The sequence below is a fragment of the Neodiprion lecontei genome, chromosome 7 (assembly GCF_021901455.1).
Source record: "Neodiprion lecontei isolate iyNeoLeco1 chromosome 7, iyNeoLeco1.1, whole genome shotgun sequence".
Lineage (NCBI taxonomy): Eukaryota > Metazoa > Arthropoda > Insecta > Hymenoptera > Diprionidae > Neodiprion > Neodiprion lecontei.
In genome coordinates this window covers 2,106,560-2,131,757 of record NC_060266.1, presented here as the reverse complement: position 1 = coordinate 2,131,757, position 25,198 = coordinate 2,106,560, and the positions used below count along the sequence as shown (strand labels likewise).

The following is a 25,198-nucleotide window of genomic DNA, read 5'->3' as shown; positions in this document are numbered from 1 at the left end:
TTATATCAACACACCGTGACTTCAGAGGTATCCTATGTACACAGATGGGTTGTACATAAAATACATGCATCATAGCCATGTGAGAACCTATATACACACTGTCTGTACGTAAATTCACGCATATGTATTATATACTTGAACCTCGAACAATTCCGCGCGAATTCAGTTTCGTAGTAAAATACCTGTGTAGACATACGTATATTAATTTGCCTGTGTGTGTGTGTGTGTAACTTTGCTACCGTGTGCCGCGATGCTTTGTTGAAGGAGTTTGTGCAACAACGAGAGCCGAGTACATGCGTGTGTTTAACCAACTACACTATACGAGAGAGGATCGAGTTTTGGCCTCGCCCGATTTTCAACCTGAGTTTAAATTCGCTTCATCCCCCCGCCCCTCCACTTTTGCCACTTTGCGTTATTTTGCGGCTTCTAAATCCACCCAATTTTCGACAAACACATATGTTACACTGTCCGCTCGTCTACATCCTTGTTCGCCAAAACCAAATTACTCAAAACGTGTGAGAGGCAGGAACGTAAATACATGCGAATCGCCTGCTATCGCGTAAAATTAACAAATTAACCAATTTATTCGTACTATGAGTTTCGTTATTCCGTCATTTGGTTCAATTCGATTTTGTATTTTCAAAACTCCCAGAATCCCACCGCTGACATATGTGTAATATGATTCCGGTTAGATCAATGAATCTTAGTGTTAGGAAAATGGAGCCAACGTTCTTTGTCTGAATTTTCAAAACTGTCCTCGAGTCAATTTCGACCAATTGCGGATAACCAAAAATTCGTATGCTTAATCTTCTTCTGTAATAATAATGGAGTTCATTTGTCGTTGAAATTCGAAGGTGTGAGAAAGAAAAAAAAAACAAGCAACAAGAAATCGATAAAAGAAAGAGGGTGACGTATTTTGAACGCATCTAAAGTCACGGTGCACTTTGACGATGCTGTTGAACGATTGCGAAAAACGACGTATCAATCCAGAGTTCAAGTTTGAAAAAACACAAAGTGCGCTAATTTGTTGCTACCCAATAAACAATGCCAGTATATAAAGCGTATGAAATTCGTCAAAAAAGAACGTTTTATTCTGTAGAATAAACGTGCAGCACCTACGTATTTTATTGCGAAGAATGTCCGCCGTGATTTCGGTTTATTAAACGTTTTTGGTGGACGTCTTACGATAGTTGTTCATATGCAAATTTTATACGTTTGAAACCAAACATTTATAAATCGTATCTCAATTTGTTGATAAAACGTATCGAAAATCCGTTATTTTAATATTTATGGTAATCGTCTAATATTTGGATATTGATGACTACTAAGAGACGTTTCGCAAGTACGTTTTAAAACTCAAATTATGAAGGAAATTTTTTCTATTAAAATGTGTTGACAATGTCCGTTTAACTAACGTGACAAAATGTTTTCTGTTAATGACGCTTTAATCTTTCATTATTTATGTCTAAACGAATATTATACAGTGTTAAAAAACGTTTTTAATTGGACCTCTAGACTTGAATACATAACGTATCTTGGATGTGTAATTGAAAGCGTATATAGTACACTGCTATAGAGGAAGATCATTTCACGTTAGCTAGAAACAAGTCTGGGTTGAGTTAGAAAGCGTACGAATTTAGTTTATATATGTGAATCGATTTTATTATATCTTTGTTAGAACGTTACACAAATATCTTATATCTATAAATACTCATTTATCAAAAAAAAAGGTACATCTTGTAGCTCATAGACACAGCTCAACCTACACTATACTTTCGTCTTCACGGTAGTTACAACTAACAGAAAACGCTAAGAATATTACACTTATATCAGAAATATTTATATGCCTGTATGATTTGTACTTTTATATGACTGTTTTTAAAATTAGTTGACGTTTACCACAGTTTCTTAGCCCTTCTTTCGTACATAGGTATGCCGTGATCGAGCTAGTTTTAACCAGTCTTTCACGGCACACGAAACACTGGTTTCGGTTGCATCACCAATTTCCTTCTTGCCAAGAAAGGTTTGTTTCACAGCCTCTGAGAAAAAATACATCAAAAGGAAGGTACAATATCACGATATTGATAACTGATAAGGAATAATTTCAATGTAAATTGTGATGAATCTCGAATATATTGGGAAAAAAGTTAACAGTTTGCATAATTTGAATAATAATGTGTGAATAATATTGTTTTCACACGATAAATCCAAGTAATAACTGTTTCTCGAAAATTTCATGAATTATTCATTACCGTAAACAGTTTCCATTGTCAATGTCTTTTGAAATGAGACTTTGTCCCTCCCTGCCCAATTGAATTGCATCGCTAATTCGTTTGTGAGTAGTGACCTCATTATAGCCAACACACATTGGCGACCGCTTGTCCCTCCAATAGAAGCCAGTTTCCCGGTCTGCAACAAAATACTAAAATGAATGAATGTCGAATTGAATTCAAAATATTCTTACTGTTATCAACATCGATAACAATTTTGACTAGTTGGAGATTGTCGATTCCTAATATTTTTTCAGCATTTTTTAACGTTAACCCTCTCGATCAGACCGAGACCGATTTCATGTTGAATGAAAATCTCTCACCATATTGATATTTCGATGGGTGAAAGCAGTTTACCTCAGGGTTTAGGAGTATCTATAAGGCCATCTGACCTTGCTTAATGGAACTATGCAGTTAGAACCCTGACCTTGCGACCGATACAGTTTTATGAAGCCTCAAAGTGCGTGTTGCGTAGAAGCAACATACGGTCCGAGAGGGTTAAAACGTTACGAACCGCAATTCTGTATGCCTGTAGTAATTTTCATTATTCCTTTGCAGTCAACACATACCGAGCGTATTCTTCAATGAGAGACAACCCCCTCCCTAGTGCTAAGCCAACTCAGGCACATGACGCGTACGTGAAGTTCGGTCGAGTGGAGACTAACATGGCCACTGGCATTCTATCCCCTCCCGGCCGAGCCTCATGTGCCTGTGTTGGTTTGCGCTAGGGAGGGGGTTGGCCCTCATTGAAGAATACGCTCGGTATTAGTACCTATCCGTATGTCATGACATACATATTTTGAATATGATTGCAAGGTCTACTCACTAAATAAGTTCGATGCTCTTCGGATTTCAGGATATTTTCGAGGTTGGAGAAGTCTTCCATGGAGTTAAGAGGAAGTTTTGGGAATTCGGCTGGTTTCTTTGTTACGTCGATGCTGACTTCCTTCTGTTTTGAGAAGATTTTACGTAGTAGCAGATGGTTTTGTTCAGTGTAGGATTTAATGTGTTCTAAATACTGCAGAGTTTTTTCTTCAAAGGTATTCTGTTCGCGTGATGTGGTCGGGGTTGAAGGTTCAAGTTGTGAAAAGGATCTTGATAAGTCATATTGCGTGGTAGACCTGATGATCCTACTAGAAATGTTTCTATTTGATGTTTCATATCCAGACAACTGATTCGGTGACTCATGGGAATTATCATTATACTGGTGCTGTACGATCTTGTGGGCCAAGTTTTTCTTTGGTGTCTGATTTTTGGTAGATCCTTTGGCTGAGTTAATGTAGCGAGTATTCTTATTACGGTTAGAAGTCGATTCATCGACTTCGGACGGTGGCAAATTCTCGTCAGCTGAAGAGGTGTAACCTAAACTACTTGAACTTTCACGAGAACGCTTCGTTTTTTTTTTTTTGTTACTAACGTGTCGATTTTTAGCCTTCTTCTTGTCGGTTTTGTGTTTACGTTTTTTCTTTTGCGGCTCAGGTTCGACATCATCACTGTTCGTAGCTTCATTCTCGTCCACGTCATTGGTAATATCTTGCTGAGGTATTACAGTGGATTTTTTAGCGATGTTGCGAATTATTCCGGATTCATCGGACGTGCCCAGCTCCAGTAGGCGCGCCATCGTTGCTTCGGTGTCGTGGTAGTCATCTGTTAGTTAATCAAGGAATATCAATCAATACCGAATGCTCATTGATTAGCAAAATTAATCACAAATGTACAATATGATCAAAATATATCGTCGTAACTCTTATCCAAGTGAAAATTAATATGATTGAAACATTCAATCCGTATACAATTGTAAAAAAAAGTTCTACGTTCCAATAATCACCTCCGGTATGCAGTACTTTGTGAATGGCAAACTTTGGCCATGTTTTTTCATAGGCAGCCTTTGATTTTACAAGTTTTGTAAAATGATCTTCAGTTTTTGTCCGTGGCCAGTAACATTGGGTGTTGTTTTCGACCAGCCAAAGAACTGGTACCAATGCGCATTCTCTATCTTCGCCAACCAAGAATTCAATCACCGCATACATAGTTCTGCAGCACGACTGAGTAAAAACATCGTTAAATGTATCATATTCTCTAGTCTGGTGTATAAATTTATATTTGATCAAAATTCAAGCACTTTTATTCCACTCTGAGCAAAAAGTGCCAGTTTAAAAGTTTTTAATTAGGACATCAACATAGGAATATGCAAGGTAGTATATAAGTTAAAAGATGAATCGATCATGAAACATTATGAAGATTTTGGGAACGCATGTCTAACCAATACTTGAACGTCAATGTGACGTACAAAACTATAATAAATCAGCTCAAAAGTGATGTTATGAACATATGGTAGAGTTGGGTATATTGGACTACTAGGTAAATTAGACTCGGCATATACGGTATATGGTAATAGGTATACGATAATGTTATTTTTTGCTAAACATCTCAATTGAAGCAAACTTTTAATATAAAAGAGATAATGAACCTACGATTCTCGGGAATGTGTGCGAGGTAGACATAGACATACTATACATGTCTTGAACGAATCCCTCTTCCTCGTACACATTGCCGAGAATCGTAGGTTCATCATCTGTTTTTTGTCGAGAGCTCGTTTCGTTGAGATGTTTAACAAAAAATAAAAATTTTATTTCATTTCGTGTAGTATCGGAGTTACTGCGAAACCATCTTTAAATGGAAGACAGACGAATTTATGTAATATATCATCGACGCGATAAGATTTCGCTACGTTGAAACTTCTTACGAAAAAAATCCCTAGTTTGGAAGATTTAATAGGTTTCTGATAAAGGTCTCGCTTGTACTTGAACGGAGTACCTATAATTCTATATTCTCCGGCAATGAAAAGGATTGATTTGATCACTAATATTTCTGTCCCACAAGCTACTACATTATCCGGCCTTTTTATTGATATTTTGAATTTTTTCGTTTCCAGAGCCTGACATTCACGAGAATTTCCAATAAATTTGGGTTTAGGAATAAATTTTTCCTGACAATTAGTTTTACGAATAGAACTTAGTTCTTCAAGTCGATTACTCAGCTGCTGCAGCGGCAAGCGTTTCGATCGAATAAGTCGTTTCAAATGGCCCAAATGATTTTCATACACAAAGCAACTGTATTCTTCTAATGGGCCAAATCGTTCTACGTCGTCTATGACATGCAGCAGCGAATGTACATTATATACGACAAAGTTTTGTCCGTATATCTTAGCACCTTGAGTAACGAATTTTTCGATCATATCTTGCGCGATGTTTCGAAAACGCGAGAACAAGGCTGTATTCGATAGAATATACACGGCGGCAGACAATAATAAAAAATGTTTGTACTTTTTTCGATCTAGCACATCCCGCATTACAACAGGGCCGGAATATAACAAGAAAAATCTAAATTCTGTCGCTTTCCATCGATGCAAATCCAAAAATCCACGGGGCTTTCGAGGAAACTCTGCCGGAACATATCGCGCCAATAGTTTCATTATACGTTCAATTTCTAACAAAATATCCTTAGACAATTTGCAATCACGTGAACCCTCGACCCAGTATTTAAGGAGCAACCTCTTCAAAATTCCCAGGTAGATTAAATGCATGGGATCTAAAGGAAATTGGGAGACTAGTCCCACGTAAAGATCTAAAAGAGGCGAACGTCCTTTAACGTGACGATCGTTTTCACTAGGTGCAACAAAATCACTATCTTTTCGCTTCTGGAATTCGGTGTCACATGGATAACACAGTTTACGGTTGAGATGAACTGCGCGAATCTTACACCTCTCGCAAGCATCCTTACCCGAATGTCCTAAACACATTTTCAACATAGATCTCGCGGGCGCGTCACACGCGAATAAACCAACTCTGACAAAGTATTTGGTGCCATTAAACTCAAAACCATTGGTGCTTAAACGTGACGTTTCTTTAATTAAATCTCGTAAATATGAAGATAGTGGCATCGGTTTACCCGTACCATAATAAACACCAATTACAAATGGGCTATCATCGATCATTGAAATACTGCGTCCCAAAATTGGCCAAAATGATGTTCCGCTACTTTTATAAACGGGAATCCCATCAATATTAAAATCAACTCGCAACGTATGTTCAGGTGACAGTCCTTTTTTGAGACCTGACTCGAGTTTTTGTCTCAAGCATTTCTCCAAACCGAAATAACACATTTCTCCGTTGTCTAAATTTAACGTTTCAATACGTCGTGACGTGTGAAGTAGAGTCCTAGCACTTAAGGGTAAGATAGGATGTGCTGGTTTCAATAATGCTAGCAATTGATCGATCGCGTTATGTGTGATGTTATTTGAAGATGCCCAGTCGCGCAAATTTTCAACAAAGTTCGTTTCATCATCTAAATGCACTTCATCGCTGACGGAACTTGAATTATCTTCAGAACTGTACAACGTAGCTTTGATGCTATCTATGTCACTTTCGATGTCTTTGAAATCTTTATTATCGCGGTTCGAATTAGAGTTTTCTTCATTCTGTTCATTACTTTGATGGATATGATCAACATCATAATCGCTATCTATAGAGTGCACATATTCTCCGATACAAGACACATGTTCATGACTAGCATCTTTTAATTGTGATTTCGTAAGGTGCTCGAGTGCACAATTATTGCCTGCAATACTCAGTAATACTTTACGAGTATTTATAGCTGTTTTGCGACGCAAATGTCGTTTACTCAGAACTTTTAAATCATGAGGCATGTTATAAAACTAAATAATAATACACACCAGACAAGAAATGATGTACGCTTTAACGTGCTTGCCTTATTTGTCGTAAATATCCGCACACCACTCTGAAAACTAAAAGTTAAATGAACCTAATGAACGTAGTACGTGAGTCAATACAGAAGATTCATAGCAATAAAGCTTTTACACGAGTTAGCGCAACAATTTATATAAAATTTTATTGAAAATTAAGTAATTTGATCAAAAATGCTGTTTCGTGTATATTTTCTTGGATTTGGGCTAAATAAATATTAAAAAGGCATTTGTAGCCGAACAATTTTGTAAACACGAATAAAAAACGTGGTCAGCTACCCATCGAACGTATATAATACGCAGGTAATGAGTAGTTTCATTCTATTGGATTTGACTCTGACATTTACCGATAAACGCATAGTATACTCATGATTTACGTTCAGTAGTAGGAATCGTGATATATTTCAGGACTAGATAGTACTGTTACTAATATTATTATTCTATAGTACTTATAGTTCTATGTATCGCTATTTATTGTTACTACAAATTAAACAAGATCGTAGTTTAACGTTGAACCAATTCTGGGCCGATGTCCTGCTTATATTCTAATACTTTTCGAATAGTATATCATGACGCCTACTACTGAACGTAAATCATGAGTATACTATACGTTTATCGGTAAAGATCAAAGTCAAATCCAATGGAATAAAATTACTTGTTACGAATTTCCTGCGTATTATATACGTTTGATGGGTAGATGACCACTATTTTTACCAGTGTTTACAAAATTATTCAGGTGCAAATCCCTTTTTAATATTTATTCAGCCCAAATCCAAGAAAATATACACAAAACAGAATTTTGGATCAAAATACATAATTTTTAATAAACCTCTATATAAGTTGTTGCACTAACTGGTGAAAAAGCTTTATTGCTACGGATCTTCTCTATTGTCTCTATTGTCTAACATGACCGTCTTCTTCTGATGGATAATAATTGTTATTTTCAATTGAAGGGAAAAGAAAATAAAAAATATTGTCAAAATAATATTTCTGTGATTTCGATGGCACAGAAATATTTACGTGGCTGTATTACTATACTTTGTTACTTTGGAAGATGCTACGAGTTCATATGTATGTTATAGATATGTTGAAACGGTATCTAAAAAAATAATAAACACGAAACCGATTTCAAACAATACAGAGCAAAAGTTACTAATAACCGCATGATCACATGGGATGATTATTAACATGAAGTTTTCCTCAAATTCGACAAGAACTAATATAATTAACCTATAATATACGTATCATAGTAAACTTAACACATATAAATAACGTTTAAAAACAGTTCAAAAATATTCATGAACGTTATATAATAAACAATAAACTATTCCATATTTTTATGGTACATCGTTTGGTTTAGAGAAAAAGACGCAGAACATTACACATAGTTTCTTTTGAAGAAAGAAAAGAAAGGAAAGAAAAAAATACAGAAGAGACAGAATTTGAGTTGCAAAACACATTATTTTTTCAACCAAGAATGCTCGATGTATTAAGACAAAATACCACCATATTTGGAAAAATATGTAGTTGTACTTACCAGCGTTATTTAATGACGAATTTGCTTCTTCCGTCTAGGCCGCAGATTAACAATAGCTTCTCACCTTTTTTGCTACACGATCACCGATCGATCCGAGCACCTCCGCATTCGGTTGACGAATAACGCCATAACCAGCGCCTGAGGCCAGTTGCAAGGGTGGGGATGAATATAGGCTCCCAGACAAAGACAAAGATAGAGGAGACGCAAGAGCGACAGAGAGATCGTGCCCAAAAGGGAATCAACTTTGCCATATATGCCCGTGTTATTCCGAGCTGTCCTTGTCTTACCACTCGCTATACTTACACTTACTGTATGAATGCGCGGTCCATGGGATAAGTTCTGTCTCTACATATAATTATTGCGCTCTTACTCTAGCTTGCAGCGTTACCGACGCTGACGCACCAGAGCAGGAGAATAATATATCAGTAGTGACACAATGTATAACGCACAGAACTCCGATAAAATAGCGCGAAAAATAAACGTACAAACGACGTTAAAAATGCGACAGGATATGATGAACGCTTGTTTTAGCAAGTACTCATACAAGATATTGAAGTCTTGACGTAATTCGTGCCAAATAATGAGATTTAATATATTATAATATGATAACCAATATTGTGAAATAATTATAAAAATGTACAATAAATTATTATTCTTGGTACGAAATTATTCACGTTTCGGACACTTCTTTATTCTCTTCCTTTTATTGGTTATATCTATGTTCCATGCACCGGTAAATGAATACAAGATCAGTGTTCAGCTTTAGTTACCACATAATATTGGCATCAAAATAACGGGTAATTAAAGTCCATTTTTCGGAAACTAATTATAAGATAATCAACTGATTTGGCCACCGCTTGGCATCAGGCGGTTCCGCATACATGAATACTAAAAGTGCGTTCATAATCTGAATATTGTACTCAACGTTGAATTTTCCTCAATCGTGTTGAAGTAAAACAAGTATGAACCCATTTGATCAAATATACATATTATACAATTCAATGTATCTTGAAAATAGTCCGATATTGAATAAATTTCATAAACGGTTATTGAACGTAGATCACAAGTAGCAGTAAAACGTGAACAATAATCGTTGAAAAAATACGTTCATCAAACGATGAATATATTTCTGTGCAATAGTGGAAAACCGCAATAATTAAGCGCTTAATTGGGGTTGCTGGTAGTTGTATGATGAATGTACAATATATATATATATATATATATATATATATATATATATTAGGGTGTGTCGAAAATGAACTTTTTTTTTTCTTCGCTCCTACCACTCAAAACTTTAGGTTTTGACATTAAAGAGGTCCTCGTTCAAGGAGGGCGCTGTAGCTTGAAGTTTAGAAGTCGCTCAACGAGGATTTAGGTTTCCCATCTAATTAACACGTAAAAAATATTGTTTTTCGTTCAAAATGATGTCAGGCATCCAAAAAATTGGCGATTTCTGTGCTTCTTGGCTTATTTGAAAGCATGACTCATCCCCTAAACGATGATAGGTCGTTTTTCGACTTACCTTGTACCAATTTTTTTTACGCCACTTTTCGACCACAATAGTCACTTTTTCAAGTTTACAAAGTCTCCAATGTATCAATGAGTTCAAAATGAATTGCTACAAGTATTGATTCTTGATTCGAATATAAATAACCAATTCCAAAAATTAGTGAAACATACAAAATTTCTCAAAATAAACATGGTTTTTTGAATAAAATTGAAGATACGGAATTTACCAATTTTTAGAATTGGTTATTTATATTCGAATCAAGAATCAATACTTGTAGCAATTCATTTTGGACTCATTGATACCTTGGAGACTTTGTAAACTTGAAAAAGTGACTATTGTGGTCGAAAAGTGGCGTAAAAAAAAATTGGAACAAGGTAAGTCGAAAAACGACCTATCATCGTTTAGGGGATGAGTCATGCTTTCAAATAAGCCAAGAAATACAGACATCGCCAATTTTATGGTTGCCTGACATCATTTTGAACGAAAAACAATATTTTTTACGTGTTAATTAGATGGGAAACCTAAATCCTCGTTGAGCGACTTCTAAACTTCAAGCTACAGCGCCCTCCTTGAACGAGGACCTCTTTAATGTCAAAACCTAAAGTTTTGAGTGGTAGGAGCGAAGAAAAAAAAAAAGTTCATTTTCGACACACCCTAATATATATATATATAGATGTTGTAGACACCAAGATTGAAAATGAATTTCATAAACGTCTATCACGCGTAGATCAGAAATACCAATAAAACGTACATTATAATAGTCGAAGATATACGTTCATAAAACAATCAATATACTGCTGTGCAATGGTGAATAGGAAGTATGATAAACGTCTAATTAAAGTTGCTGGCAGTTGTGTCATGAATGAATATTATATGTTGTGATTACCAAAATCATAAACGAATTTCGTGAACGTTAATAGCTCGTAATTTGTAAATTCAAATGAAACGATTCTGATAAAACGTTGAAAGATGGAGTACCAACATCGTTAAACATATAAGTTTTAAACGATTTTCGTACGAATAATGAACAAATATACTATACGTTGCTTTTGCTATAATAATACGTATTTTAAACTTCTGTATAATGAAATACGCATAATAAACAGAGTAATCATACGAATAATATCCATCCGAAATATTACAGTATATGTGATACGGTTGAATTTTATACTTATACCATTATTAAACGACTTCGACGTTTCATATACGAAATTTATACTGGTGTGTGTTTATTGGGTATCTCGAGCGAAACGAACTGGTCATTTCCGTGGAAGTGAAAACAGCAATTTATCATCATATATATCAAACAAGCATAATTTCCCGGGATTGCGTTCGCCGCATTGCGTTGGGACAAAGTTCGATATGCGGAAAATCGTTGAACTGCCATTTGAGTCTTCGGGCACAGAAACAACACCGACCGCATAAGAAGGAGGAAAATCGAGATACAGAGGAAGCCGGGGAGGCGAAGTAAAGTATAAAGGCAGAGCTAGCCGGCTAGGCGGGTGCATCTGCAGGGGTTAGTTTTGTGGAAAGGTATGAAAGGGGGATGCGGGGCTGTTATGAAAATTGCGCGTTGCCATTATAATTGTAAAGCCAGCTTTCCTCGCTCGGTGCAGCTTCTCCGGGGGTGGTCGACGGCTGAGAGGGTTGTTACCAGGGGTGGTTCGCGAACGTATCCCGGTCTCGGCGGCGCTGAAGAGGGAGAGGTGGTGAGGTGAGGTGAGGAGAGGAGAGTAGAGTAGAGGAGAGGAGAGGAGAGGGCAGGGGGAGGAGGGCGGTCATTTATTTCTCCGCGCGGCATAATTTATCGCGAGGATTTTCGCGAGAGCACGCAGAGCAGCCGGCGTAAACGGCGAGCGGTGAGAGGAGAGAGGAGAGAGGAGAAAAGCGGAGGGAACGAGGGCCGCGGTTCGCCCGCCAACCTTTGCGCACGCACGCTAGCAACCCCGCGCCACCCCCGCCGCCCCCTGCCCGCCTCCCTGGGAATAGGGAATAGCCGCGCTGCGAGATCGAGCGAAAGCTAAAGGGATGAAAATGGGAGTAAGGATAAAGGAACTTGCATGCCAGACCTCCGCACCCGCGGAAATATCACTCTCCTGCGTTGAATTTAAGCGCGGGAAAGAGAGAGAGAGAGAAAAAAAAACACGCATACCTCAGTTAAACAACCAGTCGCAAATTTATTATCGTTCTATGAATTTTAGTGTTGTTCGACATGATTACGTTATTTCTTTTGCAATTTTTAATACGATTTCATTGGGTGTGGATCAAAATTCTTTAAGATGCGGAGCTTGTATAATGTCGTGATATCGGATCGAAGGTTGGCAGGTTTTAACGGCGCGAAAATTCGGGAGCTATGCACTCTGAAAAAAAAATTAAGGGTGGAACTTACCCCACAAGGTTGAAGAGTAAATGTTTTTCGTACATTTTTTGAAGAGGGAGGAACTGAATGGATATTTTCGAAAATCGAAAGATGTTTTATTTGTAGTTTTAACGACATCTGATCATTTTCTCAAGTCATTTACACCATAATTGATCAAGTTACTAACTAAATTACACATCGGGTCTTATTCGCGTTGGTAATTTTGATCTGTAATCAACGAAACTAGAATTTTTCCATTCTTCAGATTATTTCTAAGAATATATTAAAGCTGAAGTTTTTTTCATTTCCTGAATGAATTTTGCTGCTTAGCGAAACTTCAAATGTATTAATGATCTTTCGCATCTGTTTTCAGACCACATGTGACTGCATAGGAATCTCGGACACTCGATTAAGGGATAGTTCAATTCACTCCTTTGGCGAACCTCGATATCTACAACAGCTTGCAGCAGTGCTGAAGCAGCAGGAATGGACAATATGGTGACCTCATTGTGAAACGTGTTGAATTAAGTGTATGTGTTATAGGAATTTTAGGTGATATCTGAGAATACGGATATGCATTTAGAGGTGAAATAACGATACTGACTTAGTTTTTCGAAGTGTTTTAAGTAGAGTAACAACAGTTTTCTATGGTAATTTAGAGTAGCTGCCCGACGACTAACACAATATTGTTTTACATTTTTGATACGTTAGTATAGAACAAGTCTGAGTACTTGTATAACAAAAAATTAATGCATTATTGCACGTGTACAAAATGATTGTGAATTATAAAATTAAATAAAGGCTTGTGTGTATGATTCATGATATTTGAAGAGATCTTATATTTTTTACCTAATGGGACCTGATCCATTGCTATCCTTGAATTTACTATTTTCAAAATAAGTAACCCTTCGGAACGACGACTGGCACTTTCAGGGATCATCAGCTAAGAATTTGCGCAAGACTTTCAGTATTCGACACTATTTCAGTATTCTTTCAAAATATGATGCGTGTAGATGAAATCATGCCGGACTGTTAGATGGGGGTTTATTATCGTGTACAAGGAGCTCTTCCAAAAACAGGGACACGTTGATTGATTAATTGACTGCATGTGATGTCGACGCTGCATGACTAAAGGCATGTCTGCTTGCTTAAAGGCTGACGCCGACTAGACCGCGGCGGACGGCGGCGAAATTTTCGCTCATACAGTTATCCATATAGGTGTTCACACTAGACGGCGGCGGACCGCGGCGGACGGCGGCAATTTTTCGCGAGTTCCAGGTTGGGAATATTTCGGCGGTGCGCCGCGCATCGCCGCGCATCGCCGTCGTCTAGTGTGAACACCCGACCGATGCCGAAATTCATCCCAAGTATAAAAATAGGGAAACCTGCGTTACTTTGATGTAAATGGTTATGGTTTACAAGGATTCTTTTCATTCTCTCCGCTGTTCTTGCGAAAAATAAATGTATTCATTTTTACATCTTAAATAAATCCTACGGATATTAAATAAATGTTACGCAAGTAATTACTTCATTTTTAAAGAAATTTAAGTAAATGTGAGTTTTAGAACAACAAGTTATGATCAACGGATTATTTTATGTAAAAAATTTATTTTTTTCTCATTGTTCGGGTATGATGCTGATTTCATGAAGACTGTTTTTTATTTTGCGTATTAATTTTCATGCATAAGAAATGAGAGAGTATATTTTGAGCTAAAATTTATTTCATTTTTACTATACATATATTATATGTATAATAGGGTGTTTCAAAATAAAAAAATTTACGATTTTCCAACGAGCCACACCCGAAATAGTTTAGGTAGAAACAAAAATTCTGGCGAAAGATGAGCATTGTCGGTTGATTTTTAATCCTTTTTTCCTTTTTATCGAATTTATGATGGACAATTGTTAGTAATTTTTTTTCGTGTTAAACACTTCTTCATCCGAGCTATCCATAATGAGTAATCAAAAAGTAGTGGCAAATATGCATGATTATTTATTGTGTGCCCATGACGACTGAGACAAATCGTGGTCATCAGATAATTGATAAATATCTCTTTTTCGTAGAAACAGTATCGGCGGGTGGTCACGCGACTATAGTGGGCGCATCTCACGGTAACTGCGCCGCGGTCCGCCGCGGTCCGCCGCGGTCCGCCGCGGTGCAGTGGGTGTCAGCCTTAACTTTTGAAATGTCCTACCATTTCCGAACACCTCCAACCATCCTATTTACCTATATTACTAGATTAGCTATTATATGAAAAGAGAAGAATTATTCACTTCGAAATGGGATTCTATTCGACGCGCGCTCGATGTATTCCATAACATTAGTATTCCTAATTATTTCAACAACTTTTCATTTGCTCTCTCGATCTTGAATTTTCGTAGGCATATAACCAAAACACTGTTCTAGCTAGTCGAGAGTGAAGTATCTACGTTGGGTAGAGAAGCAAAATTGTTTTTCGAAAAGTATTCGGATGGAAAAAAATTCAGAGTAACTGTAATACATCACGGATGCGCTAATTTTGAACGAGATGAAACGGATGCTTCGTATATGAGATAGTATTTAACGCTGCGTAATGATTTAAAGACCTAAAAAGGTGATAGGAAGAGAAAGAACGAAGCTTCTTAACACTTCGAGTGTATTTTAACACACATTTGAAAGATACGAGCAAAATTTTTCATCATCCAACTGTCGCAGAACGGCAGCGTTATCGGCTGACCCGTTAAGTAAAGGATATATCTTCAGTCAACGGCTGACCATCGAAGGGCCTGGCCGCTTGAGTCTGGAATCGGCAGGACAGATGAGGTGTGTATTTCTTGTATGAAATGTGAACACTAGAATCATTATACATCATATCATATCATCATACATCATACATCATACATCGTACATCATACATCATACATCATACATCATACATCATCATACCTAGTATTACAGTTCGAAACCAAAGTTTGAATTTTCGGATGTTCGGAAAGTGACGTCACCAATCTAAAATCGGCTAGCCGAGTTCCTCAGTCTGGTAACAACCGCGCAGTAGAGCGGACGGTTGATAGTCGCGCTCCGCAAACTTCGAGTACCGGGTTCTCAACCTCCCGGATCCCGCGCTTCGGGTCCGCGACGCGGTGAAACTCGACTTCCAGGATAAGCGCTCCGTGGTTCCTGGTTCACGTTTACAATAAATTATTTCAATTCGTCTTTCGCGCAAGCTGAAATTCAGTAGCTGTCGGTCCGCTAATAAAATTTCTCGACTTCCAGGATAAGCGCTCCGTGGTTCCTGGTTCACGTTTACAATAAATTATTTCAATTCGTCTTTCGCGCAGGCTGAAATTCAGTAGCTGTCGGTCCGCTAATAAAATTTCTCGACTTCCAGGATAAGCGCTCCGTGGTTCCTGGTTCACGTTTACAATAAATTATTTCAATTCGTTTTTCGCGCAAGCTGAAATTCAGTAGCTGTCGGTGCGCTAATAAAATTTCTCGACTTCCAGGATAAGCGCTCCGTGGTTCCTGGTTCACGTTTACAATAAATTATTTCAATTCGTTTTTCGCGCAAGCTGAAATTCAGTGGCTGTCGGTGCGCTAATAAAATTTCTCGACTTTCAGGATAAGCGCTCCGTGGTTCCTGGTTCACGTTTACAATAAATTATTTCAATTCGTTTTTCGCGCAAGCTGAAATTCAGTAGCTGTCGGTGCGCTAATAAAATTTCTCGACTTCCAGGATAAGCGCTCCGTGATTCCTGGTTCACGTTTACAATAAATTATTTCAATTCGTTTTTCGCGCAAGCTGAAATTCAGTGGCTGTCGGTGCGCTAATAAAATTTCTCGACTTCCAGGATAAGCGCTCCGTGGTTCCTGGTTCACGTTTACAATAAATTATTTCAATTCGTTTTTCGCGCAAGCTGAAATTCAGTAGCTGTCGGTCCGCTAATAAAATTTCTCGACTTCCAGGATAAGCGCTCCGTGGTTCCTGGTTCACGTTGACAATAAATTATTTCAATTCGTCTTTCGCGCAGGCTGAAATTCAGTAGCTGTCGGTCCGCTAATAAAATTTCTCGACTTCCAGGATAAGCGCTCCGTGGTTCCTGGTTCACGTTTACAATAAATTATTTCAATTCGTTTTTCGCGCAAGCTGAAATTCAGTAGCTGTCGGTGCGCTAATAAAATTTCTCGACTTCCGGGATAAGCGCTCCGTGGTTCCTGGTTCACGTTTACAATAAATTATTTCAATTCGTTTTTCGCGCACGCCCAAATTCAGTAGCTGTCGGTGCGCTAATAAAATTTCTCGACTTCCAGGATAAGCGCTCCGTGGTTCCTGGTTCACGTTTACAATAAATTATTTCAATTCGTTTTTCGCGCAAGCTGAAATTCAGTAGCTGTCGGTGCGCTAATAAAATTTCTCGACTTCCAGGATAAGCGCTCCGTGGTTCCTGGTTCACGTTTACAATAAATTATTTCAATTCGTTTTTCGCGCAAGCTGAAATTCAGTAGCTGTCGGTGCGCTAATAAAATTTCTCGACTTCCAGGATAAGCGCTCCGTGGTTCCTGGTTCACGTTTACAATAAATTATTTCAATTCGTTTTTCGCGCAAGCTGAAATTCAGTAGCTGTCGGTCCGCTAATAAAATTTCTCGACTTCCAGGATAAGCGCTCCGTGGTTCCTGGTTCACGTTGACAATAAATTATTTCAATTCGTTTTTCGCGCAACCCCAAATTCGGTAGCTGTCAGTACGCTAATAAAATTTCTATAACTTTACAATCTTCTCATAATCTTTCTGGTAGATAACATCGATAAAAAAATTATATCAAACCTTACACATTATTTTTGATTTGTTCTCATGCTGAAAATATTTATTAGTATTCGAGGTATAACTCGAGGTGGTTGGCGGTCGTCGGAGGTGGACGAGGAGGAGGACGAGGAGCACGAGGATTTGTGCTGGGTGAGTAAAACACTTTTATAATATTTGATGGCAATTGTAATTATATTTCATCTGAAATATTACAAACTTGTCACGTTTACAATAAATTATTTCAATTCATTTTTCGTGCAAGCACATATTCAGTAGCTATGAATAATCTTATACAATTTATTATATTTTTAATTAATTAATTAATATTCTTATAATATTTGACGGCAATTGTAATTATATTTCATCTGAAATATTACAAACTTGTCACGTTTACAATAAATTATTTCAATTCATTTTTCGTGCAAGCACATATTCAGTAGCTATGAATAATCTTATACAATTTATTATATTTTTAATTAATTAATTAATATTCTTATAATATTTGACGGCAATTGTAATTATATTTCATCTGAAATATTACAAACTTGTCACGTTTACAATAAATTATTTCAATTCATTTTTCGTGCAAGCACATATTCAGTAGCTATGAATAATCTTATACAATTTATTATATTTTTAATTAATTAATTAATATTCTTATAATATTTGACGGCAATTGTAATTATATTTCATCTGAAATATTACAAACTTGTCACGTTTACAATAAATTATTTCAATTCATTTTTCGTGCAGGCACATATTCAGTAGCTATGAATAATCTTATACAATTTATTACATTATTAATTGATTGATTAATTACATTAATCCTTACACAATATTTTTGATATGTTCCTATACTAAAAATATTCATTACTATTCCAGGTATTACCCCAGGTGGTCGGAGCTGGACGAGGAGGAGGACCAGGTGGACGAGGAGGAGGACGAGGTGGACGCGGAGCAGGCGGGGTGGGTCGTGGGAGAGGACCTCTCCTCTCCTCAGAGGAGGGGAGGGGGAGGGGCAGGGAAGGGGGAGAGGTGGGCGGAGCGGGGGAAGGGACGGGAGGGAAAGGGAAGGGATGGGGCGGGGTGGGGGAGGGGGAGGGGGAGGGGGAGGGGGGAGGGGGAGGGGGGGAGGGGGGAGGGGGAGGGGGAGGGGGAGGGGGAGGGGGAGGGGGAGGGGGGAAGGGGGAGGGGGGGAGGGGGGAGGGGGGGAGGGGGGGAGGGGGGAGGGGGGAGGGGAGGAGGGCGGGAGGGAGGGAGGGAGGGAGGGGGGAGGGAGGGAGGGAGGGAGGGCGGGCGGGCGGGAGGGTGGAGGACGGATGTCGATGCAAGCCCGTTAGAGTAAATAGAGCAGTACCGCCCCCCTACACGCCCGCCCGCCCTCCCGCCCTCCCTCCCTCCCTCCCTCCCTCCCGCCCTCCCGCCCTCCCCGCCCTCCCGCCCTCCCGCCCTCCCCCTCCCCCGCCCCCCTCCCCCTCCCCCTCCCCCTCCCCCTCCCCCTCCCCCCCTCCCCCTCCCCCTCCCCCTCCCCCTCCCCCCTCCCCCCCCCCCCCCTCCCCCTCCCCCTCCCCCTCCCCCACCCCGCCCCATCCCTTCCCTTTCCCTCCCGTCCCTTCCCCCTCCCCGCCCACCTTGCCCTTCCCTGCCCCGCCCCCTCCCCTCCTCTGAGGAGAGGAGAGGTCCTCTCCCACGACCCACCCCGCCTGCTCCGCGTCCACCTCGTCCTCCTCCTCGTCCACCTGGTCCTCCTCCTCGTCCAGCTCCGACCACCTGGGGTAATACCTGGAATAGTAATGAATATTTTTAGTATAGGAACATATCAAAAATATTGTGTAAGGATTAATGTAATTAATCAATCAATTAATAATGTAATAAATTGTATAAGATTATTCATAGCTACTGAATATGTGCTTGTACGAAAAATGAATTGAAATAATTTATTGTAAACGTGACAAGTTTGTAATATTTCAGATGAAATATAATTACAATTGCCGTCAAATATTATAAGAATATTAATTAATTAATTAAAAATATAATAAATTGTATAAGATTATTCATAGCTACTGAATATGTGCTTGCACGAAAAATGAATTGAAATAATTTATTGTAAACGTGACAAGTTTGTAATATTTCAGATGAAATATAATTACAATTGCCATCAAATATTATAAAAGTGTTTTACTCACCCAGCACAAATCCTCGTCCTCCTCGTCCTCCTCCTCGTCCACCTCCGACGACCGCCAACCACCTCGAGTTATACCTCGAATACTAATAAATATTTTCAGCATGAGAACAAATCAAAAATAATGTGTAAGGTTTGATATAATTTTTTTATCGATGTTATCTACCAGAAAGATTATGAGAAGATTGTAAAGTTGAAGAAATTTTATTAGCGGACCGACAGCTACTGAATTTCAGCTTGCGCGAAAAACGAATTGAAATAATTTATTGTAAACGTGAACCAGGAACCACGGAGCGCTTATCCTGGAAGTCGAGAAATTTTATTAGCGCACCGACAGCCACTGAATTTCAGCTTGCGCGAAAAACGAATTGAAATAATTTATTGTAAACGTGAACCAGGAACCACGGAGCGCTTATCCCGGAAGTCGAGAAATTTTATTAGCGGACCGACAGCTACTGAATTTCAGCTTGCGCGAAAAACGAATTGAAATAATTTATTGTAAACGTGAACCAGGAACCACGGAGCGCTTATCCTGGAAGTCGAGAAATTTTATTAGCGCACCGACAGCTACTGAATTTCAGCTTGCGCGAAAAACGAATTGAAATAATTTATTGTAAACGTGAACCAGGAACCACGGAGCGCTTATCCCGGAAGTCGAGAAATTTTATTAGCGCACCGACAGCTACTGAATTTCAGCTTGCGCGAAAAACGAATTGAAATAATTTATTGTAAACGTGAACCAGGAACCACGGAGCGCTTATCCCGGAAGTCGAGAAATTTTATTAGCGGACCGACAGCTACTGAATTTCAGCTTGCGCGAAAAACGAATTAAAATAGTTTATTGTAAACGTGAACCAGGAACCACGGAGCGCTTATCCCGGAAGTCGAGAAATTTTATTAGCGGACCGACAGCTACTGAATTTCAGCTTGCGCGAAAAACGAATTGAAATAATTTATTGTAAACGTGAACCAGGAACCACGGAGCGCTTATCCTGGAAGTCGAGAAATTTTATTAGCGGACCGACAGCTACTGAATTTCAGCTTGCGCGAAAAACGAATTGAAATAATTTATTGTAAACGTGAACCAGGAACCACGGAGCGCTTATCCTGGAAGTCGAGAAATTTTATTAGCGCACCGACAGCTACTGAATTTCAGCTTGCGCGAAAAACGAATTGAAATAATTTATTGTAAACGTGAACCAGGAACCACGGAGCGCTTATCCTGGAAGTCGAGAAATTTTATTAGCGCACCGACAGCCACTGAATTTCAGCTTGCGCGAAAAACGAATTGAAATAATTTATTGTAAACGTGAACCAGGAACCACGGAGCGCTTATCCCGGAAGTCGAGAAATTTTATTAGCGGACCGACAGCTACTGAATTTCAGCTTGCGCGAAAAACGAATTGAAATAATTTATTGTAAACGTGAACCAGGAACCACGGAGCGCTTATCCCGGAAGTCGAGAAATTTTATTAGCGGACCGACAGCTACTGAATTTCAGCTTGCGCGAAAAACGAATTGAAATAATTTATTGTAAACGTGAACCAGGAACCACGGAGCGCTTATCCTGGAAGTCGAGAAATTTTATTAGCGCACCGACAGCTACTGAATTTCAGCTTGCGCGAAAAACGAATTGAAATAATTTATTGTAAACGTGAACCAGGAACCACGGAGCGCTTATCCTGGAAGTCGAGAAATTTTATTAGCGGACCGACAGCTACTGAATTTCAGCTTGCGCGAAAAACGAATTGAAATAATTTATTGTAAACGTGAACCAGGAACCACGGAGCGCTTATCCTGGAAGTCGAGAAATTTTATTAGCGCACCGACAGCTACTGAATTTCAGCTTGCGCGAAAAACGAATTGAAATAATTTATTGTAAACGTGAACCAGGAACCACGGAGCGCTTATCCTGGAAGTCGAGAAATTTTATTAGCGCACCGACAGCTACTGAATTTCAGCTTGCGCGAAAAACGAATTGAAATAATTTATTGTAAACGTGAACCAGGAACCACGGAGCGCTTATCCGGGAAGTCGAGAAATTTTATTAGCGGACCGACAGCTACTGACTTTCAGCTTGCGCGAAAAACGAATTGAAATAATTTATTGTAAACGTGAACCAGGAACCACGGAGCGCTTATCCTGGAAGTCGAGAAATTTTATTAGCGGACCGACAGCTACTGAATTTCAGCTTGCGCGAAAAACGAATTGAAATAATTTATTGTAAACGTGAACCAGGAACCACGGAGCGCTTATCCTGGAAGTCGAGAAATTTTATTAGCGCACCGACAGCTACTGAATTTCAGCTTGCGCGAAAAACGAATTGAAATAATTTATTGTAAACGTGAACCAGGAACCACGGAGCGCTTATCCGGGAAGTCGAGAAATTTTATTAGCGGACCGACAGCTACTGACTTTCAGCTTGCGCGAAAAACGAATTGAAATAATTTATTGTAAACGTGAACCAGGAACCACGGAGCGCTTATCCCGGAAGTCGAGAAATTTTATTAGCGGACCGACAGCTACTGAATTTCAGCTTGCGCGAAAAACGAATTGAAATAATTTATTGTAAACGTGAACCAGGAACCACGGAGCGCTTATCCTGGAAGTCGAGAAATTTTATTAGCGCACCGACAGCTACTGAATTTCAGCTTGCGCGAAAAACGAATTGAAATAATTTATTGTAAACGTGAACCAGGAACCACGGAGCGCTTATCCTGGAAGTCGAGAAATTTTATTAGCGCACCGACAGCTACTGAATTTCAGCTTGCGCGAAAAACGAATTGAAATAATTTATTGTAAACGTGAACCAGGAACCACGGAGCGCTTATCCGGGAAGTCGAGAAATTTTATTAGCGGACCGACAGCTACTGAATTTCAGCTTGCGCGAAAAACGAATTGAAATAATTTATTGTAAACGTGAACCAGGAACCACGGAGCGCTTATCCTGGAAGTCGAGTTTCACCGCGTAGCGGACCCGAAGCGCGGGATCCGGGAGGTTGAGAACCCGGTACTCGAAATACGTAGCGGACCCGAAGCGCGGGATCCGGGAGGTTGAGAACCCGGTACTCGAAGTTTGCGGAGCGCGACTATCAACCGTCCGCTCTACTGCGCGGTTGTTACCAGACTGAGGAACTCGGCTAGCCGATTTTAGATTGGTGACGTCACTTTCCGAACATCCGAAAATTCAAACTTTGGTTTCGAACTGTAATACTAGGTATGATGATGTATGATGTATGATGTACGATGTATGATGTATGATGTATGATGATATGATATGATGTATAATGATTCTAGTGTTCACATTTCATACAAGAAATACACACCTTATCTGTCCTGCCGATTCCAGACTCAAGCGGCCAGGCCCTTCGATGGTCAGCCGTTGACTGAAGATATATCCTTTACTTAACGGGTCAGCCGATAACGCTGCCGTTCTGCGACAGTTGGATGATGAAAAATTTTGCTCGTATCTTTCAAATGTGTGTTAAAATACACTCGAAGTGTTAAGAAGCTTCGTTCTTTCTCTTCCTATCACCTTTTTAGGTCTTTAAATCATTACGCAGCGTTAAATACTATCTCATATACGAAGCATCCGTTTCATCTCGTTCAAAATTAGCGCATCCGTGATGTATTACAGTTACTCTGAATTTTTTTCCATCCGAATACTTTTCGAAAAACAATTTTGCTTCTCTACCCAACGTAGATACTTCACTCTCGACTAGCTAGAACAGCGTTTTGGTTATATGCCTACGAAAATTCAAGATCGAGAGAGCAAATGAAAAGTTGTTGAAATAATTAGGAATACTAATGTTATGGAATACATCGAGCGCGCGTCGAATAGAATCCCATTTCGAAGTGAATAATTCTTCTCTTTTCATATAATAGCTAATCTAGTAATATAGGTAAATAGGATGGTTGGAGGTGTTCGGAAATGGTAGGACATTTCAAAAGTTAAGGCTGACACCCACTGCACCGCGGCGGACCGCGGCGGACCGCGGCGGACCGCGGCGCAGTTACCGTGAGATGCGCCCACTATAGTCGCGTGACCACCCGCCGATACTGTTTCTACGAAAAAGAGATATTTATCAATTATCTGATGACCACGATTTGTCTCAGTCGTCATGGGCACACAATAAATAATCATGCATATTTGCCACTACTTTTTGATTACTCATTATGGATAGCTCGGATGAAGAAGTGTTTAACACGAAAAAAAATTACTAACAATTGTCCATCATAAATTCGATAAAAAGGAAAAAAGGATTAAAAATCAACCGACAATGCTCATCTTTCGCCAGAATTTTTGTTTCTACCTAAACTATTTCGGGTGTGGCTCGTTGGAAAATCGTAAATTTTTTTATTTTGAAACACCCTATTATACATATAATATATGTATAGTAAAAATGAAATAAATTTTAGCTCAAAATATACTCTCTCATTTCTTATGCATGAAAATTAATACGCAAAATAAAAAACAGTCTTCATGAAATCAGCATCATACCCGAACAATGAGAAAAAAATAAATTTTTTACATAAAATAATCCGTTGATCATAACTTGTTGTTCTAAAACTCACATTTACTTAAATTTCTTTAAAAATGAAGTAATTACTTGCGTAACATTTATTTAATATCCGTAGGATTTATTTAAGATGTAAAAATGAATACATTTATTTTTCGCAAGAACAGCGGAGAGAATGAAAAGAATCCTTGTAAACCATAACCATTTACGTCAAAGTAACGCAGGTTTCCCTATTTTTATACTTGGGATGAATTTCGGCATCGGTCGGGTGTTCACACTAGACGACGGCGATGCGCGGCGATGCGCGGCGCACCGCCGAAATATTCCCAACCTGGAACTCGCGAAAAATTGCCGCCGTCCGCCGCGGTCCGCCGCCGTCTAGTGTGAACACCTATATGGATAACTGTATGAGCGAAAATTTCGCCGCCGTCCGCCGCCGTCCGCCGCGGTCTAGTCGGCGTCAGCCTTAAGAGGGCATATGATCGCTGATTTTCCCGCCACTTCTTATTAGAACTAAGCAAATCGGAGAAATTTCAGCGAAAACGACTCCTGGTATCAGGAGCACAGGAGAACCGAAGAGCTCTTCCAAAAACAGGGACACATCGACTGATTGATTGACTGCATGTGATATGGACGCTGCATGACTAAAGGCATGCATGCTCCGAGTATCAGGAGCGCAGAAAAACTGAGGAGCTCTCCTAAACACAGGGACACATTGATTGACTGCATGTGATGTCGACGCTGTATGACTAAAGGCATGCCTGCTTGCTTAAGAGGGCATGTGATAGCAAGTTTTCCCGCCATTTCATCTTAGACTAATGCGAAACGGAGAAATTTCAGCGAAAACGACTCCTGGTATCAGGAGCACAGGAGAACCGAGGAGCTCTTTCAAAAACAGGGACACATCGATTGATTGATTGACTGCATGTGATATGGACGCTGTATGACTAAAGGCATGCATGCTCCGAGTATCAGGAGCGCAGAAAAACTGAGGAGCTCTCCTAAACACAGGGACACATTGATTGACTGCATGTGATGTCGACGCTGTATGACTAAAGGCATGCCTGCTTGCTTAAGAGGGCATGTGATCCTGAAATTTTCCCGCCATTTTATCTTAGACCTAAGCGAAACGGAGAAATTCCAGCGAAAATGACTTCTGGTATCAGGAGCACAGGAGAACCGAGGAGCTCTTCCAAAAACTGGGACTGATTGATTGACTTATTGTGTCGTTGATGCTGTGTGTCCATATGCATGCCCGCTTTGCCTGAAAG

General features: G+C 39.4%; 2 protein-coding genes across 5 annotated transcripts in view; one reads left to right on the top strand and one right to left on the bottom strand.

Annotated features, from left to right (window-relative positions):
• The window catches only part of LOC124295275, a 57,926-nt gene extending 44,689 nt beyond the window's left edge, over window positions 1–13,237 (top strand). Inside the window, exon 6 of the mRNA XM_046744712.1 lies at window positions 12,815–13,237. Within this exon, the coding sequence (XP_046600668.1) occupies window positions 12,815–12,943 (129 nt within the window). The 3' untranslated portion in view covers window positions 12,944–13,237. The remainder of the gene's footprint in view (window positions 1–12,814) is intronic.
• Window positions 1,636–9,191, bottom strand: LOC124295274. Of its 4 annotated transcripts, none has more exons than XM_046744687.1 (6): window positions 8,573–9,191; window positions 7,006–7,077; window positions 4,099–4,315; window positions 3,097–3,917; window positions 2,253–2,422; window positions 1,636–2,039 (listed from the first exon to the last, which is right to left on the bottom strand). In XM_046744687.1, the coding sequence occupies exons 3-6, from the start codon at window positions 4,298–4,300 to the stop codon at window positions 1,997–1,999; spliced, it is 1,236 nt and encodes a 411-aa protein (XP_046600643.1). In that variant the 5' UTR covers window positions 4,301–4,315; window positions 7,006–7,077; window positions 8,573–9,191; the 3' UTR covers window positions 1,636–1,996. The 4 variants fall into 4 exon arrangements, with proteins under 4 accessions (XP_046600643.1, XP_046600641.1, XP_046600642.1 ...); XM_046744685.1 differs by having other exon boundaries at window positions 2,253–2,409; window positions 8,573–9,178; XM_046744686.1 differs by lacking the exon at window positions 7,006–7,077 and having other exon boundaries at window positions 2,253–2,409; window positions 8,573–9,178.
• Window positions 13,238–25,198: the final 11,961 nt, after the last annotated feature.